General features: G+C 50.9%; 2 protein-coding genes across 2 annotated transcripts in view; one reads left to right on the top strand and one right to left on the bottom strand.

Annotated features, from left to right (window-relative positions):
- Positions 1-7,370, top strand: part of Kctd19 (potassium channel tetramerization domain containing 19) — a 30,053-nt gene extending 22,683 nt beyond the window's left edge. The window contains exons 7-16 of the mRNA XM_026413293.2: positions 575-735; positions 1,973-2,073; positions 2,543-2,685; positions 2,879-2,962; positions 3,194-3,308; positions 3,851-4,478; positions 5,780-5,971; positions 6,151-6,305; positions 6,562-6,663; positions 7,257-7,370. Coding sequence (XP_026269078.2) covers positions 575-735; positions 1,973-2,073; positions 2,543-2,685; positions 2,879-2,962; positions 3,194-3,308; positions 3,851-4,478; positions 5,780-5,971; positions 6,151-6,305; positions 6,562-6,663; positions 7,257-7,370 — 1,795 coding nt within the window. The remainder of the gene's footprint in view (positions 1-574; positions 736-1,972; positions 2,074-2,542; positions 2,686-2,878; positions 2,963-3,193; positions 3,309-3,850; positions 4,479-5,779; positions 5,972-6,150; positions 6,306-6,561; positions 6,664-7,256) is intronic.
- A 652-nt stretch (positions 7,371-8,022) lies between these two features.
- Positions 8,023-15,535, bottom strand: Plekhg4 (pleckstrin homology and RhoGEF domain containing G4). Its single transcript, XM_026413289.2, has 21 exons — positions 15,034-15,535; positions 14,772-14,867; positions 14,572-14,695; positions 14,389-14,482; positions 14,237-14,311; positions 14,041-14,157; positions 13,775-13,873; positions 13,541-13,689; positions 13,248-13,386; positions 13,010-13,126; positions 11,844-12,026; positions 11,121-11,620; positions 10,790-11,036; positions 10,013-10,102; positions 9,708-9,929; positions 9,449-9,619; positions 9,182-9,359; positions 8,711-8,827; positions 8,364-8,600; positions 8,171-8,286; positions 8,023-8,028 (listed from the first exon to the last, which is right to left on the bottom strand). Exons 1-21 carry the CDS (start codon positions 15,533-15,535, stop codon positions 8,023-8,025), a joined length of 3,579 nt encoding a protein of 1,192 aa, XP_026269074.2.
- Positions 15,536-20,865: the final 5,330 nt, after the last annotated feature.

Here is a 20,865-nt window from a genome sequence, read left to right as displayed (position 1 = left end):
TGGGTTTCCCTAAGTGCCTGGGGAGAGCATCAGCTGACTCACAACACTGTCTTACCCCCAATCCTATGGGTTGAAACTCTTTTGGCCCATCCATACCATTTACCATCTGTCCCAGACATGTCCACTCCTAATGTCACAGAAGGTAAAAACAAGTGCCTTTGTAAGGATAGGGGAAATGGGGGTTAATGTCAGCCTCTTTTATGGACACACAGGGTGTTAGAAATTTCTCTGCTACACCTTGACTGAGACACCTTAGGCAGATACTTATGGGGGCAGGAAGCAAGTGATTGGACCCTGGCCTGACTTCTGAACCTGAGAGAGGACCTGGAGACTTGAAATGAGTCAATTTAGCAGGATTTGCTGAAATAGGTTAAGCTCGGTTCTAAAAAGTTGTGTCCAGGCTTACTTTCTTTGAAGATACCACCAGATATCCAGTTAAACAAAGGAAATAATGCTAGCAGTGCCAGGTTTGAGCCAGTGTTGGTGCATGTATTCTAGGCAAGGAAAGTTTATAGGCTACATTCTTGTGGGGCACAGTGCTGAGGCTTTTCATGACAGGCTTTCCTCTGGGCAGGAACTGGCTGGGGACTTGCCGGCTTCCCCTGACTGAGACCATTTCCGAAGTGTATGAACTCTGTGCCTTCCTGGACAAGAGGGACATCACCTATGAACCAATGAAAGTGGCTCTGAAGACTCATCTGGAACCAAGGAGTTTGCCACCCATGGATGTGCTTAGTAAATGAGGAAGTTACTGGGTTTGAATTTAGCATGGGGGTGGTGGGATATCTAGGGGATCCTAGAAAAATAAGGAAAGAAAGATGATACAGGCAAGGACCAGGAACTGTAGATGGAAGAGGAGGGGAAAATCAGACCAACATTTGTGGATTTTCTAAATGTAAACTTCATGCTAAGATCCCCATCCTCATGTCCAAGTCCACAGTTTGTCCCAGGAGTACAAACAGGGCTGCTACCCAGTCTGGGGCTGCACGGCCCCAGGAACCAACATGATGTGCTCAGTTGTTTCTTATAATCAGGCAAAGAAGAATGGTTCCTGGGTCCATTTAACAGATGAAGCAGAGGCTCAAGGGGAAACTTGCTCAAATTACACGACTGGGGTTTGAATCTGAGTCCAAAGTCAGTGAAGTCATGTTTCAACAGTTAATAACCTCTTGTTTTTTTAGGGTAGGTTTAAGCTGTAGTGCTATCATTCAGCAACATTCAATATTTATTGAGCACCAACAATGTACCAGGACAGGGATACATACTGGAAGTAGAAAAGTGAGTCACACAGACTCAGTCCATGTTTTTGGGTGTTCTTAGTTTAATTCTGTACTTCCTGCCTCTTGGTCATATAATCTAGTTTTACATCCTGTACTCATCCCAATACTCATAAGAAAATGGTTCTCAAACATCAAAATAACACCTAAATATAGTCATTCCCCCAATAAAAGGGTCATGGATTCATCTTTCCAGCATAGAGCCCTGTGACATACCTAGAAGCTTGGTCTCTAGAAAAGTGACAGTAATTTGTTGAAAGCTGGCTCCATGATGTCTGCTAAATCTCAAGCAGAAACCTAGACTTCTAGCTCCAGTATGAATGAATGGCCACAAAAGTGGCCTCACTATGACACAGCCAGCCAGAAACCCAAGGCAGGTGGCAATGTAGATGGAATCATCATCTGAGCTTTCTTGAGGGAGGTGGGTCAGGAGAAGGAACAGTGCCCTTGGGATTGGAATTCCAGAGGGCTTCCCACTCCAGAGTTGCCAGTTGACCCTGAAAACTGTTATTCTAAGCCACCTCACTTCCATGGAAGCTGTATGTTGAGGACCAGGAAAAGCTGGTATGTCAGGATTCCTGCTGCTTCTCAGAATAGGCCACATCTTATTAATGATGAATACAGGGAGCCTTAACATGCAATACATAATCTTCCTTCTGTCCATATGATGTGTTCCCTCTCATTGGTTTCCATAGATGAGTGGACAGCAGAGATTACTGTGTATTCCCCACAACAGATTATCAAAGTTTATGTTGGAAGCCATTGGTATGCAACCACCCTGCAGACCCTGCTGAAGGTACTGCTAACCCCAGCTTCCCTTTTCCACTTTAGCTTCCCTGCCTGAGCTGCTTTGGGACTTGTCAACTAACCCTCACACAGCCTCCAGCACCTGCTTAGAACAAGGACTTCTCCCAACTCCACTGCCTAGAGCCCTCTTTCCTTATGGCAAGAAATGGAATAGCAGCATGCTGGAAAGGACTCAGCAGTGTGGGTAGGGAGGAGGCTTGTCTGAGGGGCATGGCCTGAGGAGGAGGTAGGATGGTGTTCCAAATGTCTTGGAGAGGGGGGATCATCAAAATTTGAAGCAGAGATGGTGTGCATCGCCCAGGGTGTTCTGCTCCCAATTGTGCCTGTAAGACAGGGAGACAGAAATCCCAAAACATCTGCTCTAGTGTGGTAAGGGAAAATTGAGAGGTGACTGACCTGTCCCTCACTAAAGACCTAGCCCTGGGGACTAACTGATTCTGCTATCTATCCCCCTCCAGTATCCAGAACTGCTGTCCAACTCTCAGAGAGTATACTGGATCACATACGGACAGACCCTACTTATCCATGGGGATGGTCAAATGTTCCGACATATTCTCAACTTCCTGAGACTTGGAAAACTCTTTTTACCATCTGAATTTAAGTAAGCAAAGCAAGTAATCAATGATGAAATCACTGAGGTTTACCCCTTCTTCAACAAAAGAAAGGTTTACAGACTTCAGTCGGGAGGTTGTTGTTATTTCCAACGTTGGCATTGTTGATCAAGGGAGCTTCTCTGAAGGCTTATGCAACTCCCACCCCAACTGCCCAGTCTGACATCTCCTTGTCGTTTGCAGGGAATGGCCTCTCTTCTGCCAGGAGGTGGAGGAATACCACATTCCATCCCTCTCAGAAGCCCTTGCACAATGTGAGGCATACAAGTAAGAAAACTTCACTCAGAATTCCATGTTTGGACCTTTATATTCCTCTTGGAAATGCTAAGTCTCAACTACTAGTGGGACCTGGTCTTTCTGGGGTGAAAGGAATAACAGGCTCAGGATTGGCCAGTGATCTAATTGGAACTCCTTTCCTCCACTGTCTATCCCTGACCAACCAGCTGATGAGCTGATGGAAGTTTTCATTCACTAACCAACCCCTCTTGGTCTTTGCAGGTCATGGACTCAGGAGAAAGAATCTGAAAATGAAGAAGCTTTTCCCATCAGGAAGCTGCACGTGGTGACAGAAGGACCAGGGTCACTCGTAGAGTTCAGTAGAGATGCCAAAGAAGTAAGGCCCAATCTCACTTGGTTGGCACTCTTCTCAAAGAATGCCCTCACAAGGCTGGGATTGTGGCTCAGTGGTAAAGTGCTCACCTAGCATGTGTGAGGCACTGGGTTTGATCCTCAGTACCACATAAATTTTAATAAATAAAATAAAGGTATTGTGTCCATCTACAACTAAAACATATTTTTAAAAAATGCTACAAGTCCTGGGGTAGACTGGGGTAGGCCCAGGTACCAAAGAATATGGTAGTGAAAGAGCAGGACCTACACTGGTTCCTAGTACAGGAACTGATTTCTGAACCTTGAAGGAGGCACAGGGACATGCTGACCACTTGTCCCCTGACACACCAATAATCTATCTGGTTGGAGTGAGAAGCCCCTGGGCTGGCACCACCCTCATTCAGATCAAACAAAGCTAAAATGGGTGACCCATGTCAGGGATAGGATTGTTCTGGGTGAACAGTGAAGTCGTAGAGATTCAGCTTCGGCAAGGGTTCGATGACAATGTATAACATGCCCAGAGCTACTATGTCCTTCCTTTCCCAGACCACAGCCTGCATGCCTATGGACTTCCAAGACTGCAATGAAAGGACTCCATGGAACAAGGCCAAGGGGAATCTGGCCAGATCCAGTCAAATGGAAGAGCCTGAACAGTATACTCGGACTATCCAGGTCTCCCTGTGCCGAAATACCAAGAGGGCAGGCAATCCCAGTGCATACTCACACTGCTCTAGCTTATGTGCTAACCCCAGACACTGGGGAGGCCACTCTGAGAGTCCCCCCAAAAAGAAGTGTACCACAATCAACCTCACACAGAAATCTGAAACTAAAGATCCCCCTGTCACCCCCATGCAAAAGCTTATCTCCCTGGTGAGAGAATGGGACATGGTCAATTGCAAACAGTGGGAATTCCAGCCAATGACAGCCTCCCGGAACAACTCCTTGGAGGAGGGTGCCCTGCATCTCCCCTCGGGAAGTGAGACTGCTTCCCAGTCCAGCACCTCCGCTACTTGGAAAGCCCATTCCATAGCGTCAGAGAAGGATTCAGGTCTACCAGCAGGGGCTGGAGCTGGAGCAAAAGACAAGGGGCCAGAGCCAACCTTTAAGCCATACTTCCCCACAAAAAGAGCTATTTCCCTGAAGGACTGGGGCAAGCAGAGACAAAAGGAGAGAGGTGAGTCCTACCCCATTCTTGACCAAAGTCTCATTTACAACAGAAAAGACAAATCCCTTGGCTGAGACCACAGAGCTAGTTAGTGAAAAAGAGAGACTAGAGCCTGCCCTCTAATGCCAGCTCTGAGCCAGGCAGCAGTCACAGAAATTACTGGTGTGCTAGCATAGCTTGGGGAGCTAAGAGACCATATAAGGTGAAGTGATTAGTACTGTGGAAAGGGAGAATCTAAGTAGTAGGAGCACAGGGAGCCTAGGGGGTAGGGCAGAAAGGAAAACAGTTAATTTCCCATAGGACATAGTAAGTGAAATTAATGATCCAGAGTAGTAGTTTGTGGAAAGCACAGACCTTTGGTCTAGACGGTGCACTGGCTTCTTCCTATGCAGAAGCCATGGAAATGAGGCTGAAGGCAGGTCTTGTGGGCCAAGTTCAGGATGTGGTGCTGTTCTGACCTTGAGGAGCAGGCAGCCCCTGAAGAATTTGGGAGCATGTGGTCAGGTAGGCATCTCAGAAACCTTGCTCAGGGGTAAAGGAAGCGCAGCAGCAGGATGGGGTGTGTCAGAAGCAGAAGTTCTTTCTAGGCTGGGTCAAAGAATGAGCATATTAGGAGGTGGGCACCTACCAAGGTGGGGAGGACAAGAGAAAGTAGATCTTGTAGAAGAGCACACAAAGCATGTGGAATGCCAGGGAACACACAGGTGGAGAAGTCCAGGAGACAAGAGGGCCTATGGAGACTAGGATGCAGAGAGTTCATGTGTGGCTGGTAGTGGGGAGGTGGTCCAGGGAAGTGTGCTGAGAACTGCCATGCCAGGCTGTTTTCTTTGCTCCTTCAAAAGATCTTCCTACAGTACTGTCACCTTACCTTCTAGTGACTCAGGCCCTGCTTGGAAGGACCTTGTTGGACTCTACCTATGAGCCCTAATTTGATCTATCAATATTCAGGCAGACAAACATCCACTCTTCCAGAGTGGGCACATATGAGAATCTCACCCATAAAGCTCTTCTTATTTTAGTTTTATACATTCCCAGTCCTTCAATGATTATGTTATTGGCCCTATTTGATACTAGTGCTACATCAACAGAAGGATTTGGAGAGTTCCTTGGAGTTCTGAAATTCAAAATTTGGCTTGCAATGATGCCAGGGCAGTGAAGAGAAGAAAGGGTGCCATTTCTAAGAAGCTGGAGGCTTCTGGAAGAGTGGGGTTACTGGTCTGTCACCAGAGGTCCCCTTTCCTTTCTTGGGCTCTTAGCTTAGGGCTCTTCTTAGGCTTGAGAGCTTTTCTTTGCCCTTCTTGTTTTCACAGAAAGCCCCGCACCTGAGCAGCCTCTGCCTAATGCCGGTGGGGTAGACAACCCAGGGGTCATCCTTAAAGTGACTCACCCGCCTGTCGTGGGTAGTGATGGTTCCTGTATGTTCTTTGAGGACAGCATCATCTATACCACACAGATGGATAACCTCAGACATACACCACTCACAGCCAGCCCCCAGCCCCGAGGTGAGACTTTGGAGCCATGCCTAGCCCTGTACTTCTTTGGAGATGCCTGAGTCCCCACCCAGGGTACTTGAGGGAAAGTGTTCCTTAGGAACCCTATACCTCTCCCCAGTCCCCTTGGCTATCTCTAAGGTTATCTGGCTGTAGGGAGATATGATATCTACTCTTTCCTTCCTCCACAGAGGTGACTTTTCTTAGTTTCTCTCTATCTTGGGAAGAGATGTTTTATGCACAGAAATGTCACCGATTCCTGACGGACATTATCCTGGATTCCATCAGGCAAAAGGATCCTAAAGCCATCACGGCCAAGGTGGTCTCTCTTGCCAACCGGTTGTGGGTATGTGTGTTAGGCTATACCTTCTCCATCTGTCCTTTCATGCTTCCCTTCAATAAGTGGTAAGGGGAAGTCAGGGCAGAGGCAAGAAGGCAGGGCAGTTTTATCTGGACCTACTCTTGGCCACAAAGTAGATGTGGAGTGCCTGTCCCAGACCCTTGTGGCTCCTATAGGCCCAGGAAGCCCATGCCCCACATGTAACTAACTGAGGGATTAGGAGCTGCCCATGGGTCTTCCTGACTGTGGGCTCTCCTGGCAGACTCTGCACATCAGCCCCAAGCAGTTTGTGGTGGATTTGCTGGCCATCGCTGGCTTCAAGGATGATCGGCACACCCAGGAGCGCCTGTACAGCTGGGTGGAGGTGAGCCTACCTGTACCACACTGGGAACAGCAACCCTGTGGATGCCTCATATGGGTACTGTCTTACTAGACAGTACTGTCTAGAAGGCTAGATCAGAGGCAGCTAGAAGACTGGCCTCTGGTCTCGAGAAATAGTAAGTGAAATTAACTGATCCAGAGTAGTCAGAACATTGATTTTTATAGTTTATTCTCCAACAACCCCAGCCACACTTGGAAAAGCATGTCCCATAAACCCAAGCTTGTGCACACAGAAGTTAGGCCTTTCCAACTTTATCTTGTAGCCAAAACATTACCATAAATGTTGGACAAAGGAATGATTCCTTAAAATGATTTCTACATGCGAGGTGCTGGGTTTGATCCTCAGAACCACATAAAAATAAAGGATATAGGCATTTACAACTAAAAAAAAAAAAATTCAGAAGTAGGAAACACTTCTGACCTCAATTTTTCTCATTTGCCTGGTAGCTAGCCACAGCCCTGTGAGATGCCCTAATGCATCAAAGTTCCCCAAAACCCCAACAATGAGGCTTACCCTGTCCCTATCTCCATCCACCCACTTGGACAATCAGGGGTAAGACAGGCCTTTCCTTGCAGCTTACACTGCCTTTTGCCAGAAAATATGGCCGCTGCGTGGACCTGCTCATCCAGAGAGGCCTGTCTAGATCTGTCTCTTACTCTGTCTTAAGCAAGTACTTACAAGAGGGCTAGGGTGCCCAGAGATGCTGCCCTGCAGCCTCTACCCCATGCATGTGCCCATCCAAATCAGTCTATTCTTTAATTATAATTAAACAAATAAAACAGTAGATCACAAGTCAAAGGTCTAGACTCCTTCTCTGAGACACAAAGGACTTCAATGACAAAGGACTAAGAGGACCTGTGAGATAATAACAAACTCTAATTGAAAGCTATTCAAAAGGAATCACATCAAAATAACCAAACTGGCCCAAAAGCAGAGGATGGGCCTGGGGAGCCAGGGCAGGCAAGGGTGGGACCACTAGGGGTGGGCTGGCTCCTGTGTTTGGGGAGCTCATCATTAAAGCCAGTGAGCAGCTTCACTATGTTTCTCCCAAGGGCTGGGTGCAGCCCAGTCACTGCCCAAAGCCACAAGGTACCCCACTAACCTAGAGCATGTAAATACTTGCCCTAGCCTATTCTGAACTTAAAGTTGGGAGTAGGGACAGGAGAAGGACACATGGAGCCAGAAACCTGGGATCAAGGTTCTTTCCCAGGCTGTGCAGCCAGAGGCTCCAGGGTAGACAGTGGCCACAGATATCAGTGAGGTGGAACAGGCACCAGAAGATCCAGAGAAGTGATGTTCCTTGGAGATACTGGCTTCTAGATCCACTTATCACCACTGAGGTCAGACCTGTGGAGACAGGCTAGGCATGAATGCCTGCTTCCCTGGTTCTGGGTCCAGGGGTCCCTTGGGAATTGTTATGGCCCACCCACCCCCAGGAAGGAAAAGCTGGGCTGGGGAGGCTGATGGAATAAGGCAAGATGCCACTCACATAGGACAAGTCCTCAAGGACCCTGCCCAAGACCTGCCCTGACACACAGCTGCTGTCAGAGCCACTGGAGCCACTGGCTGATGGGCACTGGGATGAGACTTCAGAGTCCTCAGGAGCTAGGGAAGGAGACTGGGTGAGTTGTCAGCAGGAGAGGCCCAGACCATAGCCTGCCTCTGGTTAACCCCAGACATACTCAAAGAGGGCTGGCTGCCCAGTTCTGCCTCAGCTTCCAATGCTGCTTCCTCTGGGAAGTTGGGAGGATACAGGGGCCAGCGGACACCCAGAAGAGCCGGCTGTCTGTACAGGTGCAAGTTGAGGGACTCCAGAACAGAGCAAGAGGCAGGGTCTCCAGGAAGGGAGCTTGAGGACCCCAGGTAGAGGCTGTCATAGTCAAATGGGGCCACAGCAATGGAAGCCCGAGAGCGAACTTCTGCATAAGAGAGGATCAGGTTGGGACAGGTCAGAAGTCAGGGCTGACAGTAGTCCACAATGCTCTCTGCACAGCTTTTATCAGCCCTACCCCCAAAGTCTGTGTGCTACCTCGGCACTTTAGGACACAGTTGACATTGCGGTCTTTGATAGCTTCCTCACTGGGTGCGATGTCCCGGAAGGCCTTGTTCCCCACACCCATGGACACCATCTCAGCCAAACGCATCTCTGAGAGAGTAATCACAAATGAGGCCCCACTGGGCTCTATCTGATAAGTTTTTCCTCTTCACCCATATCCCACGGATTAACTATCCTGTACACTGAGTCTTTCTGGTACCAAATTCTCTCCTCCCAATGGGGCAGGTATCATAATTCCTGTAATAGAGAACCTTGACACTCAAAGGTTAATACTGTGTCCAAAGTCACAGACAGTGACTTTGAAGTTGTTTCCCTTACACTGGTTGCTGCTGATGGGCTACCTCCCCTTCCCAAACTTCTAGGTCCCTTGATCCTCCCTGGGCTCCTGAGGTACCCATACTCTGGGGAGGGGAGCATGGAATGAACTAAGGGGCAGAGACCCACCCTTGTTATGGACAGCCTGCCTCCAGAGCAGGCAGGAGATGTCAGATGTCCAGGCCTGCTTGGTGGCCAAGCTAGAGGCCTGTAGCACAAAGGTGTCCCTGGCCTTGCGACGACGGAACCAGATCTCAAAGCGCAGTTTGCTATCCCCACAGGACTCAGTGAGGCCAAGGTCTGCCATCTGTGTAGCAAGGGGTGGGGGGCTTGGTGAGGCATAAGCCAGGGGAAGGGGAAGGGGCAGGGGCAGGGGTCAGGGGCAGGTGGGCCCACCTTGAAGGAACGCTTATAGGTAAATGTGTCAACACCCGCAGGCCCACGGCGAGGTTTGCTGAAGAGTAGCAATTCCTCAAAGAGGAAAACACGACGAAGAGACTTGTGACGCCCAGTGCGCACTGTGAACTCATCTTGTCGCACTAGCTGCCCCTGCTCCTTGAGGTTAACCTGCAAAATCAGGGCCTGGTGGGTGCCCAGGGCATACCTCTCCTTCCATACCCAGGGCACCTGAACATTATGGCCCAAGATGACTCACATCACAGCCCTGGATGGCATCCATGGCTAGCAGGTCATTGCCATGTCGTAGCTGGAAGTGTACAAGGCTCTGGGCCTCCTGCAGGGCATTCAGCTCTTGTGCAGGTCCCCCACAGGCCCGTGCCAACTCCTGCAGTAGCAGTGCATACTTGCTCATGCGCTGGATGGGCTTTAGCAGGTAGGAGGCCAAGTCCAGATGATCTCCCAGTGCTTGCTGCTTGTCCTGCAAGGTGGGTGGGAGACCACTGAGTGGTTTCAAGGTACACCACCCTCTATCCTACTCCTCCCAGTTTCAGGGTCTCCTACCTTGAAGAAGGCGTGACCATAGCTGGTCATCAGGGCATCAGAGCGAGGTTTATTCTTGCTGTAGAGTGCATACATCCCAAACTGCACCCTCTATAAGGACATGCCACTCAGCACAGTTACAAGAAGCCCAGCTCCCAAAGGCTGCCCCCACCCCAGATAAATCATTTTCTCAATTCAAGAGAACTAAAATGTCAACACCTCTCAGTGGGCATTCCCCTACAGCCTGCTTTGAATGAGGGATGATCTGGTAGGAATAGGTTCCATGCAGAAGGGGCTTTTCAGGCCCTGTGGGGAAGAAACCCCATTTCCTCAGACTGAATCTCTATGTTCAGCTCTGCCCCTCCCATAGCTCTAAGAATATCTCTGGTCTCACCTCACCTTGAACTCATTCTCTTGCTAACTACATTTAGTTATGCTCATTCTGACCAGGCCTCTTTCCTGCCACAGCCCTTGCACTTGCTCTTTCCTGGGGTGGAACACTCTCCCTGTCTGGCCTCAGCTCAAATATCTGCAGCTCAAAGGGTACATCTCACTGCTCTCTCTAAAGTGAGAACCCTGTCCCAATAGTAACATGCATTTGTCCTGTTTATTTTCCTCCCAATCCCAGCTATGATCTGGAATTACCTTTTTCATTTGTAAGGTTCTCCTCCTGAACCAAAAACACCCTGAGATGCAGAGAACTTATGGGTCTCACTCACAGCTATTCCTAGCAAGGAGCCTAACAGCTCTTTGGAGTGTGACAGAATCAGCTGGGGCCATATGGCCTGTGGGGCTTACGTGGCGTAGGAAGGCATAGGCTACTCGGGGTGGGTGCTGGGTGCAAGCCTCCAGCTCACGCAAGAAGAAATGGTAATGGAAGTCCCGCAGCTTCTCCAGGTTACCAAAAAGGTGAGCTCGCTGGCCACGGAGACCCTGTGGCACATCGGGGCGATCCAGCTCAGGGAAATAGTTCTCCATGGTGTAGTCAAGGGCCCGGACATACTCTCGCTCAGTGGCCACCATCTCTGCCAACACCAACTGTGGCCTACCAGGAAGAATGAATAGGAACCCTTGAGTCCTCCAAGGATCTACCCTCCGCTGCCCTCCCTCTCCTGCCCACTGCCTGTACCTATTGGGGCTCTTGAGGTCTTTGCCTGGTAGAGGCAAAGTAGAGTATGACCTGGGACGGGTACCTCCTCCAGCCTCTGGTTTGTGGCAGGCAGTGACAATGGCAGCATGATGGAAGTGGTGGGCAGGCTCTTTGAGACTCTGCCCCAGATTCTGATCAAAGCTGTAGGCCTTCCTCAAGGGAGGAGTAGCAGGTACTGCAGGAACCTGGCTGACACGCAGGCTAGCTGTGCTGCCTGTCAGTGGTGGCTTCAGTGCAGCCTCTAGCTTCTGGTCTAGGGCCAACCAGGTATCCTGACACTGTGCCCAGGCCCAGCGGCATTCCTGGCGGATGCGCTCTGAACCCAGCCCTGTGGCCAGAGCCCACATTTTTCTGAAGTGCGCAGGAGGCAAGTCAGGGTGCTGGGTCCAGTGCAGCTGTAGCCGCTGTAGCACAACCCCTGGGTGCTCCTGCTCCAGCTCTGCCAGTACTCGCTGCCCATCCTCAGCCCATGTTGAGGCCTGCAACACCAAGACCAGATGGGCATGAAAGGGGAACCCCAGCAAATTTTCTGTTCCTCTACTGATCCACCTTTCAGAAGGCTAGCCCCACACCATGTCCCAAGTGGTTGGATTTCAGGGTCAGAAAACAGGATGAACAGAAGGCACTCAGGCTGAGGTAAAGCTGCAGCAGCCATTTTTGGTTCCTCTGAGAATAAAGCCAGAGATAGGACCTCTCACCCACCTGCTTGAAGAACTGAAACAGTCTCTCAGCATCTGCCAGCCTCTGGCGCCGCTGGGCTAAAGCCCTAGAGAATTCTATCAGCTGGGCTCGCAGGGTCAGAAAGCGCACCCCAGGGGGACCCAGTTCAGCTGCCTCCCAGCCAGCCAGTGGCTGTAGAAACTTCTCCCCTCTCCTGACCTGCTCCTGGACAAAAAGAATGGGCTCAGCTGGCCCAAATCTGATGGTCCAGTCCTGAACCCAGATCATTTCCACTGACATTTACATGTCTTTAAATCTCTCCTGAGGTAGAAGGCCTTTCCTCCACCCACTCCCAGTATCCACTTTCCCTCTCTCAAGCCTTCCAAATACAGCTCTCAGCAACATTCAGCCCTCTCTCTCCTGGACTCCAATTCCTCCGTCTCTCCTGACTCTCCTTGTGCTTATCAGTGGTTCTTCCTCCTTCTCCTTTTCTCTCACCTAGGCTCCTGAAGATAGTGCGCTCTGTCCCCTAGACAATACGGTGTGACCATACACTACACCCACCAAGTGACCCTCTCCAGGCAGACCTCTCATTTGAGCTTCAGACACAATGCCTAAGGGTCTTATTATCATTCTCTCTTAGACATCTCAAAAGCATGAATTGCCACTTCATTGTATTTTCCATTTCCATCCTCCAAATCACTACCTAGAAACTTAGATCTTCTTCCTAGAATACAGTTTTATTATACTTTCTTTCTTAAACGTATCACTGTGACAGGATCTGGCCAATGACCGGTCTTCCAGCCTCATCTCATACTACTCTCCCTCTTCTGCTCGATTCCAACCTCATTGGCCTTATGGCTCCTCAGGCACATCATATTCTCCCAGCCTAAAAGTTCCTCTATCCCCAACCTTCTTTGGCCTGATTGACCCCAACTTACCCTTCAGCTCTCAGCTCAAAAATCACCCTAAGAAAGTTTGCCCAACAACCCTGAGAGGTCAGATCTTTGTTACATACTCAAGTAGAATTTTAGTCTCAGTTTTGCACACACATATTTGTCTGCAAACTTTTGATTATAACTGACATACTCTGATGGACAGTATATACCAGGAGAGCAAGGGATTGACTTATTTCCATTCACTTCTGCAATTCTAGTCACTGGCAAAGTAACCTATACCCACAGAAGTGAATAAGTGACTAAATATACCTGGGCAACCTGGTCCAGCTCCCGGAAAGGGCCTACAGACTGAAGCAGCATGTCCAGTGAGGGTTCCCCTGACTCCTCCAGTGCTGGCCAGCCAACCTGCTGTAGCCATACTTCAATCTGGATAAGCACAAGCAGGAAGAGGCAAGGAGAGCTGCTTTTGTATAGAGCTGGGGACTGTGTGCATTGGGTTCACACTTAAGACCAGGGGTGGGGTCCACTTTGGTCAAAAAGTTCCCACCTGGTGCAGCCTGCCCTCCTGGGTCTCCAGTGTTTGGAGCAGCTCTAGTGCCTGCACTCGCTGGTTGCTCTGCAGGGTCAGCTGATGCAGCAGTCCATCTACACGGCCATATAGTTCATTAGCCTTGTCTACCGCTGGCCTAGTACAGAGTACACAGTAAGACCATGCACCTTACTGGTCCCCTTTCTCCGTTCTACCTTGTACTGAGACCTTAATCCCACTAATCCTGAGTCTTTGACATGGATATGGTGGGCTGTGCTGGGGAAAGATCTGGAAGCTAGGCTCATACTTACCTGTAGTCTGGGCTCAGGGTCACCTCTCGGACCTCCTGCTTCAGCCATGCTAGTTCTAAGCTCCCCTGGCATTGTAGCCATGCCAGCTGTGGTGAATCCAGCACCTGCTGCATCAGGACCTGTGCCTGCTGTAGCACCCGACCAACTTCCTGTGATTGAGGGCAACAGGTGGTGGTGGACATGGGAGAGGAGGGAGTCAGAACATTCAGGGAGTTATCAGGAGGGGACACCTACCCCAAAATCCATAGGCTGAGGTACAGCCTTCACATTCTTGATGGCCCCCTGGAGCAGGGCACAAACCGCCTGGCAGCTCTGCAGGAGGGCTTCCAGTCGCTGTTATCAGGAGCAAGAATAACCAGAATGAAGTGCTGATCCCAGGTTTCCTGAATTTCAGGCCACTGCAGCCAGCTTTGTCCTACTGTAGCCAACCCAGGACAGATTCCTCCACCGGTTCAGGTTACCTAAACAACCCTACCCACCCACCTACCCAGAGCACTGACCATTCGGAAATCCAGCCAAGTCTGGTGGCAGTAAGGCAGGCATCCTCCTAATGAAGTAGGCAACCCTGCAGTAGGGATGTGGGTCAACAGGCTCTGATGAGAGGGCAGCTGCTCCAGCTATAGGAGAAGAATGTGTTGTGACCTAAGCTGGTGGAGAAGACCCCACCTCCAACCTCCAGCCAACCTGGCTCAGTACCTGAAGCCCTGAAGGTACCTCCTCAGGCATTTTTCCCATTAGCAGCACCTGGTGCACTGACCCCGGAGCTGCTTCCTGCAAGGAATCAGAGCTCAGCCCTGTACCCAGCTCTACACAATAGGAATGGAGGGGAGATGCAATTCTGTACTCACTTGTAGTTGGCATAGCCCCCACAAGAGGGAAGAGCTTGGGGAACAAATCCGGGCATCAACTAGTATGGTAAGTCCCAGGGCCTGGACTTCAGGCCTAAAGGGATGTGTTTCAATTTAGTATCTGATTCCCAGGTCCTGACATCTCCTAGCTCAAGCCCAGTCCCCCAACCATCTCCCCCAAACCTGGGGATGCCTCGCAAATAGAGTAGGAGGCAGATGAGTTCATGGCTGCTGCACTTGGGGTGAAGCCAGGCTGGGCTGTGGGCATACAGCAGTAGCACAGCTCGGCCTTCTACATCACGAGTTCCTGTTGGGGAGGTGGCACTGAACATTCATCCAATTAGGCCACCCCACCTCCACTGCCTCTAGGCCCTCTTAGCTACCTGGCAAGGCAGCCATGCCACTGGCCAGCAGTTCCCAGGTGAGGTTTTGGGCCAGGAGGCAGTCGGCAGACTTGGGAAGGCTGGATCTCCTAGAGTCTTGGAAGAGAAATGGCTTGGGTCTCCATGGGGCCACCTACTTAAAGACCCCCTCTACAGATCAGGGCTTCAGCCTGAGTAGGGTCAGAGACCTTCCCAAATTTTAATACCCACCTCTGGGTATCCCCATTCCCTTCCCAGACTTCCCTAGCTCAGCCTTCCTTACCTGTTACCATCGGTTTTGATGATGTGTCTGATAAAGTGTCTCCAAGATCCACAGGGCTGCTGTCCAACCCCCCAGGGCCTAAGACTGCCGGCAATGCCTCTCCTGAACCTGGGTCCCCTACCAAACCTCCCCTTGGGTTGTCACTTTCACCCTGTGCCAGGCTGAGGTGGGAGGACATGGGGCACAAGAGGCTCTCCACTCCAGAGGGGAATGGCTCCTCTGACTGGACTGAGGAGCCTCCTAATGTGCTCTTCTGGCCATCCCCCGATCCATCTATAGCCTGTAGTTCTGAAGGTAATTGTAGGTCCCTGGACAAGGGGCTGCCCAGAAGCCCTTCACCCTGGGCAGGTGGTCGTGGAGGACTAGGGTCCTTAATCTGCTTCTGGGAAGCAGAGTCCTCCTCCTCCCAGGCATCCCTGAAACTGCATACAGCAAACCTCCAGTCGGTGGCGTGCCCCTGGGAGTCTGGGGACTCATCCCCACCCTCCAGGGACCTTTCCATCACCCCCTACTAAGGGTGGTCCTGCTCAGGGCAAGTGGGCAGGGGCTAGGACTCGGTGTGAAAAGAGGCCTAGGCTCATCCAGGAACTGTGTTGAAGATGGTCCCACAGGACTCCACAAGCAACGCAGGCAGAGCGCAATAGGCCAAAGGAGGTGTCAAAGGAGGTGCCAAAGGAGATGCCAGGAGCAACGCCAGGCAGAGCGCACTAGGCCAAAGGAGGTGCCCAGACACAGGAGGTGCTGCTGCTACCGTAAAGTTGAAGGCCTGGGGAAGGGGAAAGAAAGTCAGGGATCTCCTTCCTGACCAGGGCCCTAGTCGTGCTCCCATGAGCCTTTGCCTGGTAGGTCCCACCCGACTCCACCCTCGGACTTCGCCTCACACTAGGCTTTGCAGGACTACCCGTGAGGCTGCCTCGTGCTCACGCTCCCCGCCAGCCCTACTCGGGGGACTGGCGCGCGACTCAGTCGTCCGCCACCTACACTCACGTTCCTGGGAGTGCCGCAGGGAACCGCGAAGCCGAGTCTTCGAACACTCCTGAGCCTCGACGGCGGGAACAGCCTGGCCGCCCGGCGTGCAATGGCGCCGCCTCCTGGCGGCGGGGATGGAAAGTAGGGCCACTGGAGACGCAGCGCCGCGCCGCCCCCTGGGGGCCGGAGGACGAAGCCACAGCCCACCCTGCAGGTCCCGACGGCAGACAGCCGGGCGGCGGGAAAGCGCCGAGGCGTGGGCCCGCACAGCGCCCCTTACCCACGGGTCTGACGGCGCTCCCGGACTTGAGCGCCCCGCCCCCGGCGTCTCAGTGCGCGAGTCGACAGCGTCCAACGGCCGTTCCACCGAGCCCACCGCGCTGCCAGCCGACACGCCGGAAGCGTGAGTGAGCGGCGCCCTGCTGGGGGCTGGGGAGGAGGCTTGCAGGTCGGCTGCCCCAGCTCGCGCCTGGGGGAAGCCCTTGGTTGTAGCGGAGGGGCCGCCGCCTTGCAAGCCAGCAGGGTCCTGGAAGACCTTCCCAGCTCCCCTAGCAAATCTGGTCCAAAGAACACAAATGTGAATTAGGGTTTCCGAGAGGCTCCTAGGAAGAGACTCCCTAACCCCACAGCAGCTACTGGGAGCCAGTAGAGATATCTTCAAGGAGGCTGGGAGTGTGGGGCCCCTCCACCTAAGACCCCTTCTGCCTTCAAGTGCCCAGGTCCACACACCAAGAGAGTGAGTGTGTGGGCTCCCGGTGTAGTTCCGTGATGGAGGGCTTGCGTGGCATGTGGGAGGCCCTGAATTTCATCCTCAGTACCGTAAAAACAAGAACAACAAAAAACTTGTCATTGAGATAAAGAGGTTGTGGTATCCTACAACAGGATGGAATACCCCTCTGTCTGGGCTGCAAGGTGGAGAAGACAGAGCAGCCTCTGGAGTGGGAGCTGACCCAGGCCTGCCAGAATGCATCAGGCCCACAGACCCTCCACCCTCTTGCTTCCTTGGCACCTCTTTTTAACCCTTTCCCAAAAAAGTCCAGCTAAGGAGGCTAGTGCTGATGTTGGGGTCCTGGACCTGGATCTAGCCTGGACCTGGCTTCTCCACTCACCTTTGGGAGGAGCTCCAGGGACTGTCTTCTCTTTGTGCCTCACCTGTGAAACAAGAAAGTTACTCTTTTGTCCTGGGATTTCCAGAAGGACTAGGAAGGACCCAAAAAGTCAAATACTGCTTTCTGGGGCTACATTTATGCCCTGTTCCACCCCCTCATTACACCCTTAGGGAATACTGAACTGATGAAAGACACTTGAGATTTCTCCCAGCTCTGAGGTTTGGGTCCCTTTGGGGCTTGTGGGCCTGGCCTGACAGTTTCCTCAAAATTTGTGTGAAGATTGTTGGGAGGTCAACTGTGTGGCCAGAAAAGGCAGCAAACCCCACCGCATGACCAGGCCCTGTTAGCATACCCAGGCCCTTGATCCCTGAGAGGAGAGGGCAGTGAACATAATGCCTTCCCTGGCCCTAAGGCAGATGCCTCCTTCATGAACCTGGACATCAGCAGCAGGCACAGTGGGAAACAAAGAATCCTCCCCACACCCATTCAGTACCCAGAGTTCAGACTCCCAGGCAGATACCAAGCAAGGAGCAGGGCTGGCCTTGGAGTTGTTCTGCTCTATCCACAGTCCCCAGTCAGATCTCTTTGCCCTCCCTCCTCTAGCTTCAGTGAACATTGGGTCCAACTTTGGCTCCCTCCCTAGCTCTGTTCCAAGGCCGCTCCCACTGAGTCACTGCCTCCTGCTCCCCCTTTCTCCCTCTACTGCCCACTCCCACCCAATAGCACCTCAGGATCCCTAATAACTGGGATGGCCTGCTGGCAGGCACACATACCTTCCCAGTGCCAGAGGCAAAGAAGAGGCCCAAGCCACGGGCCCTAGCTGACCCTGGCACCCTGGGCATAGCAATCAGTAAGGGGGATAAAGACATGCTGAGAAAGAGGCAGGGCTAGCCCCTGGTTTCCCCATTCCACATAGAATGTGCATTGTAAGCAGTCTGTATGTTGTCCTCTTCTTCTGTATTTTCATTATCCAGCACTGGGCCTGGCACAGAACAAATGTCTAGGGGTATCTGAGACTGGTCACATTGCCCCTGCCCTCCTGAGGCTCCCATCTGTGAGTTGCATGGAAACCAATCACAGATGGAGACATTCAGAGGCTCAGTCTGAAAGGGAAATAGAGAAGAAGCAGAGAGCTGCAGGATGCACAACCCTGGATAGCAAAGGTACAGAGATGGTAGAGAAACAGGGACAGACAGAGGCCTAGTGGGGAACATTGAGGGGCTGGGCCTGGAGCCAGCCTGGGGCGGCTGACCACAGCAGGCTCTGTGGGCTGAGCTTGCAGGACTGAGCAGTGACTCATGGAGCCCATCTCTGTGGCTCCACTGGCAGCAGAATCTACTCACACCAGCCTTTTCCACTGAGATCATAAAATGTGGATGGGCTTCCCTCCTTGCCCCTTCCGCAACCCTCCCTCAACCTTCCCTCAGCTTTTCCATTCCTTGCCAACATGGGTCAGTCAGAAATAAAATGTGAGCTCTGGGCCTCAGTGGGCTTGATAATAAGAGACTCATAGTCATTTCCCTTGCTCCACCTTGCATACCCTTCTTCAGCACTGCCCCCAAATAGTAATGGCAGCTAATACCCCAAACCTTCTAGACATCTCTAACCTTTGGCGTAAATAAACTCCAAACTCCATTCAGTGTGGCATTCAAGGCCATCCAGAGGCATCATAGCCTTTCTTCCCAGCACCCAGATTGGCCTGGGAAACATCTGATTACAAATGTTGTCTCATACTGTCTCCTTTACTTACAAGGCCCTCTCCCATCTCCCCTGATCAAAATGCTTCCTCCTTCAAGGCCTAGATAAAGCACCTTCTCCCAGAAGTCCTACCTAGCTGGTGCCAGCCCAGTCAGGCTTGAAACCCAATGAATGAGCTTGTGACTTGCTCTCTTTCCTACGTAGCAGACATTTGCCCACCTCCCCAACCCCCAAAATTTGCTCACCTGTTTTCTGGACCTTCATAGACCAGCTGAATCAGAACTTTGGGGTAGGCCCAGGAACCTGCTTCCCAGTGATCCTGACATCATAGTCTGGGAACAGCTACCAGTACCAGCCTCTTTACATCCCTTGGACTTCTGGAGCAGTCTCACAAAGGTCTTCCATCTCTGGCCTTTCTTTCTACTAATCCACCTTCCATCTTGGCTTCCACACAACTCCCACCTGGTACCAGCCCCAAACATACACATATACTCTGTCTCCTCTAAGAAGCCTGTACATATCTGCTCAAGGACCCATAGCACTTTCCACCTACCTTTGCCTTGCAGTATAAGATGGATGATGACAAATACTTATGATCCCTTACCATGGGCCAGGCCTGGAACAGATTCTTCCCTATTTTATCATTTAATCCTGGCAGCAACCTTCTGAAGTATGATTTTATTCCATTTTAGAGATGAGGAAACTGAGGCTTAGAGAGATTTTGAAACACGCCCAAGATAACATAGCTGGTGAGTAACAGCTGGGACTGACTGTTAACTATTAGTTAATTACAAGGCCTTGTCATTGTTAGTAGTAAACAACTTGAAGGCAAAGTTCCTTCTCCTCATGTTTTCCCCACGCACAGTGCAGAAAAAGTAAATGTTAGTTTACTAATTTTTTAACCTTTTTGGTATGCTGAGTCCTGCAGCTAGTCCTGGGCTAGTAATTACCTAGGGCTATAGAGGTTGGGGTGTGAGGAATAATACACGGGTTCAGGGCTTCTTTTGGGGATGATTAAAGTGTTCTGTACTTACATTGTGGTGAGGGTTGCACAGTTCTATGAATATATTAAAAACTCTGAACTGCACATTTTAAATAGGTGAATTTTTATGGCATGTGCATTTAATCTCAATAAAGACACTTTTAAAAAATCTTTCATGGGCTGGGGATGTGCCTCAAGCGGTAGTGTGCTCGCCTGGCATGCGTGTGGGCCAGGTTGGATCCTCAGCACCACATACAAAAAAAACAAAGATGTTGTGTCCTCTGAAAACTAAAAAATAAATATTAAAAAAATTTTCTCTCTCTCTCTCTCAAAAAAAAAAATCCTTCAGACAGTGGGAATTAGATTAGGGAGTGTTGTTATCTAGGGTTTTCTGGACGCACACTAATCTGATTTGTATCATAAACATGCACAGTAACCATCTTGAGATTGCCTTCTCACTTGCCATGTATAAAAGGACACTTCTGGGGCTGGGGATGTGGCTCAAGCGGTAGTGCGCTTGCCTGGCATGCGTGTGGCCCGGGTTCGATCATCAGCACCACATACAAAGATGTTGTGTCCGCCGAGAACTAAAAAATAAGTATTAAAATTCTCTCTCTCTCTCTCTTTAAAATAAATAAATAAATAAATAAATAAATAAATAAATAAATAAAAGGACACTTCTGTTCATTTGTCCCACATCTGCCTCTAGGTTTTCCAGAAATGCTTCTGTTGTCCCCAGGTGTGGCTGCTGCATTTTGGGACACTTGGCCCCTGACCTCTGGGGTGTCTCTTCCTGCTAGTCTTTACTGCTTTGTAGATTCCCAGTTCTGCAACCCCAAGCACATACAGTGTTCCCATAGAATGCCACTCCAGCCCCCTGCTAGAAGCAGACAATGTTAGAAAAGTATGAGAGAGGTATGGGGAAGACCAGCAGGACTAAGAAGCCTACCTAGGATCCCCCTCCATTCTCTACCCCAGAATCCCTGGGCAGGCAAACCCCCACTGTCCCTACCCCTAGAATCCCCAGACACATGGAGAGAAGACACCATCCATCTGAGAGATTTTTAATATATC

Source organism: Urocitellus parryii, chromosome 15 (genome assembly GCF_045843805.1).
Source record: "Urocitellus parryii isolate mUroPar1 chromosome 15, mUroPar1.hap1, whole genome shotgun sequence".
Classification (NCBI taxonomy): Eukaryota; Metazoa; Chordata; class Mammalia; order Rodentia; family Sciuridae; genus Urocitellus; species Urocitellus parryii.
This window is presented reverse-complemented; position numbering and strand designations above follow the sequence as displayed.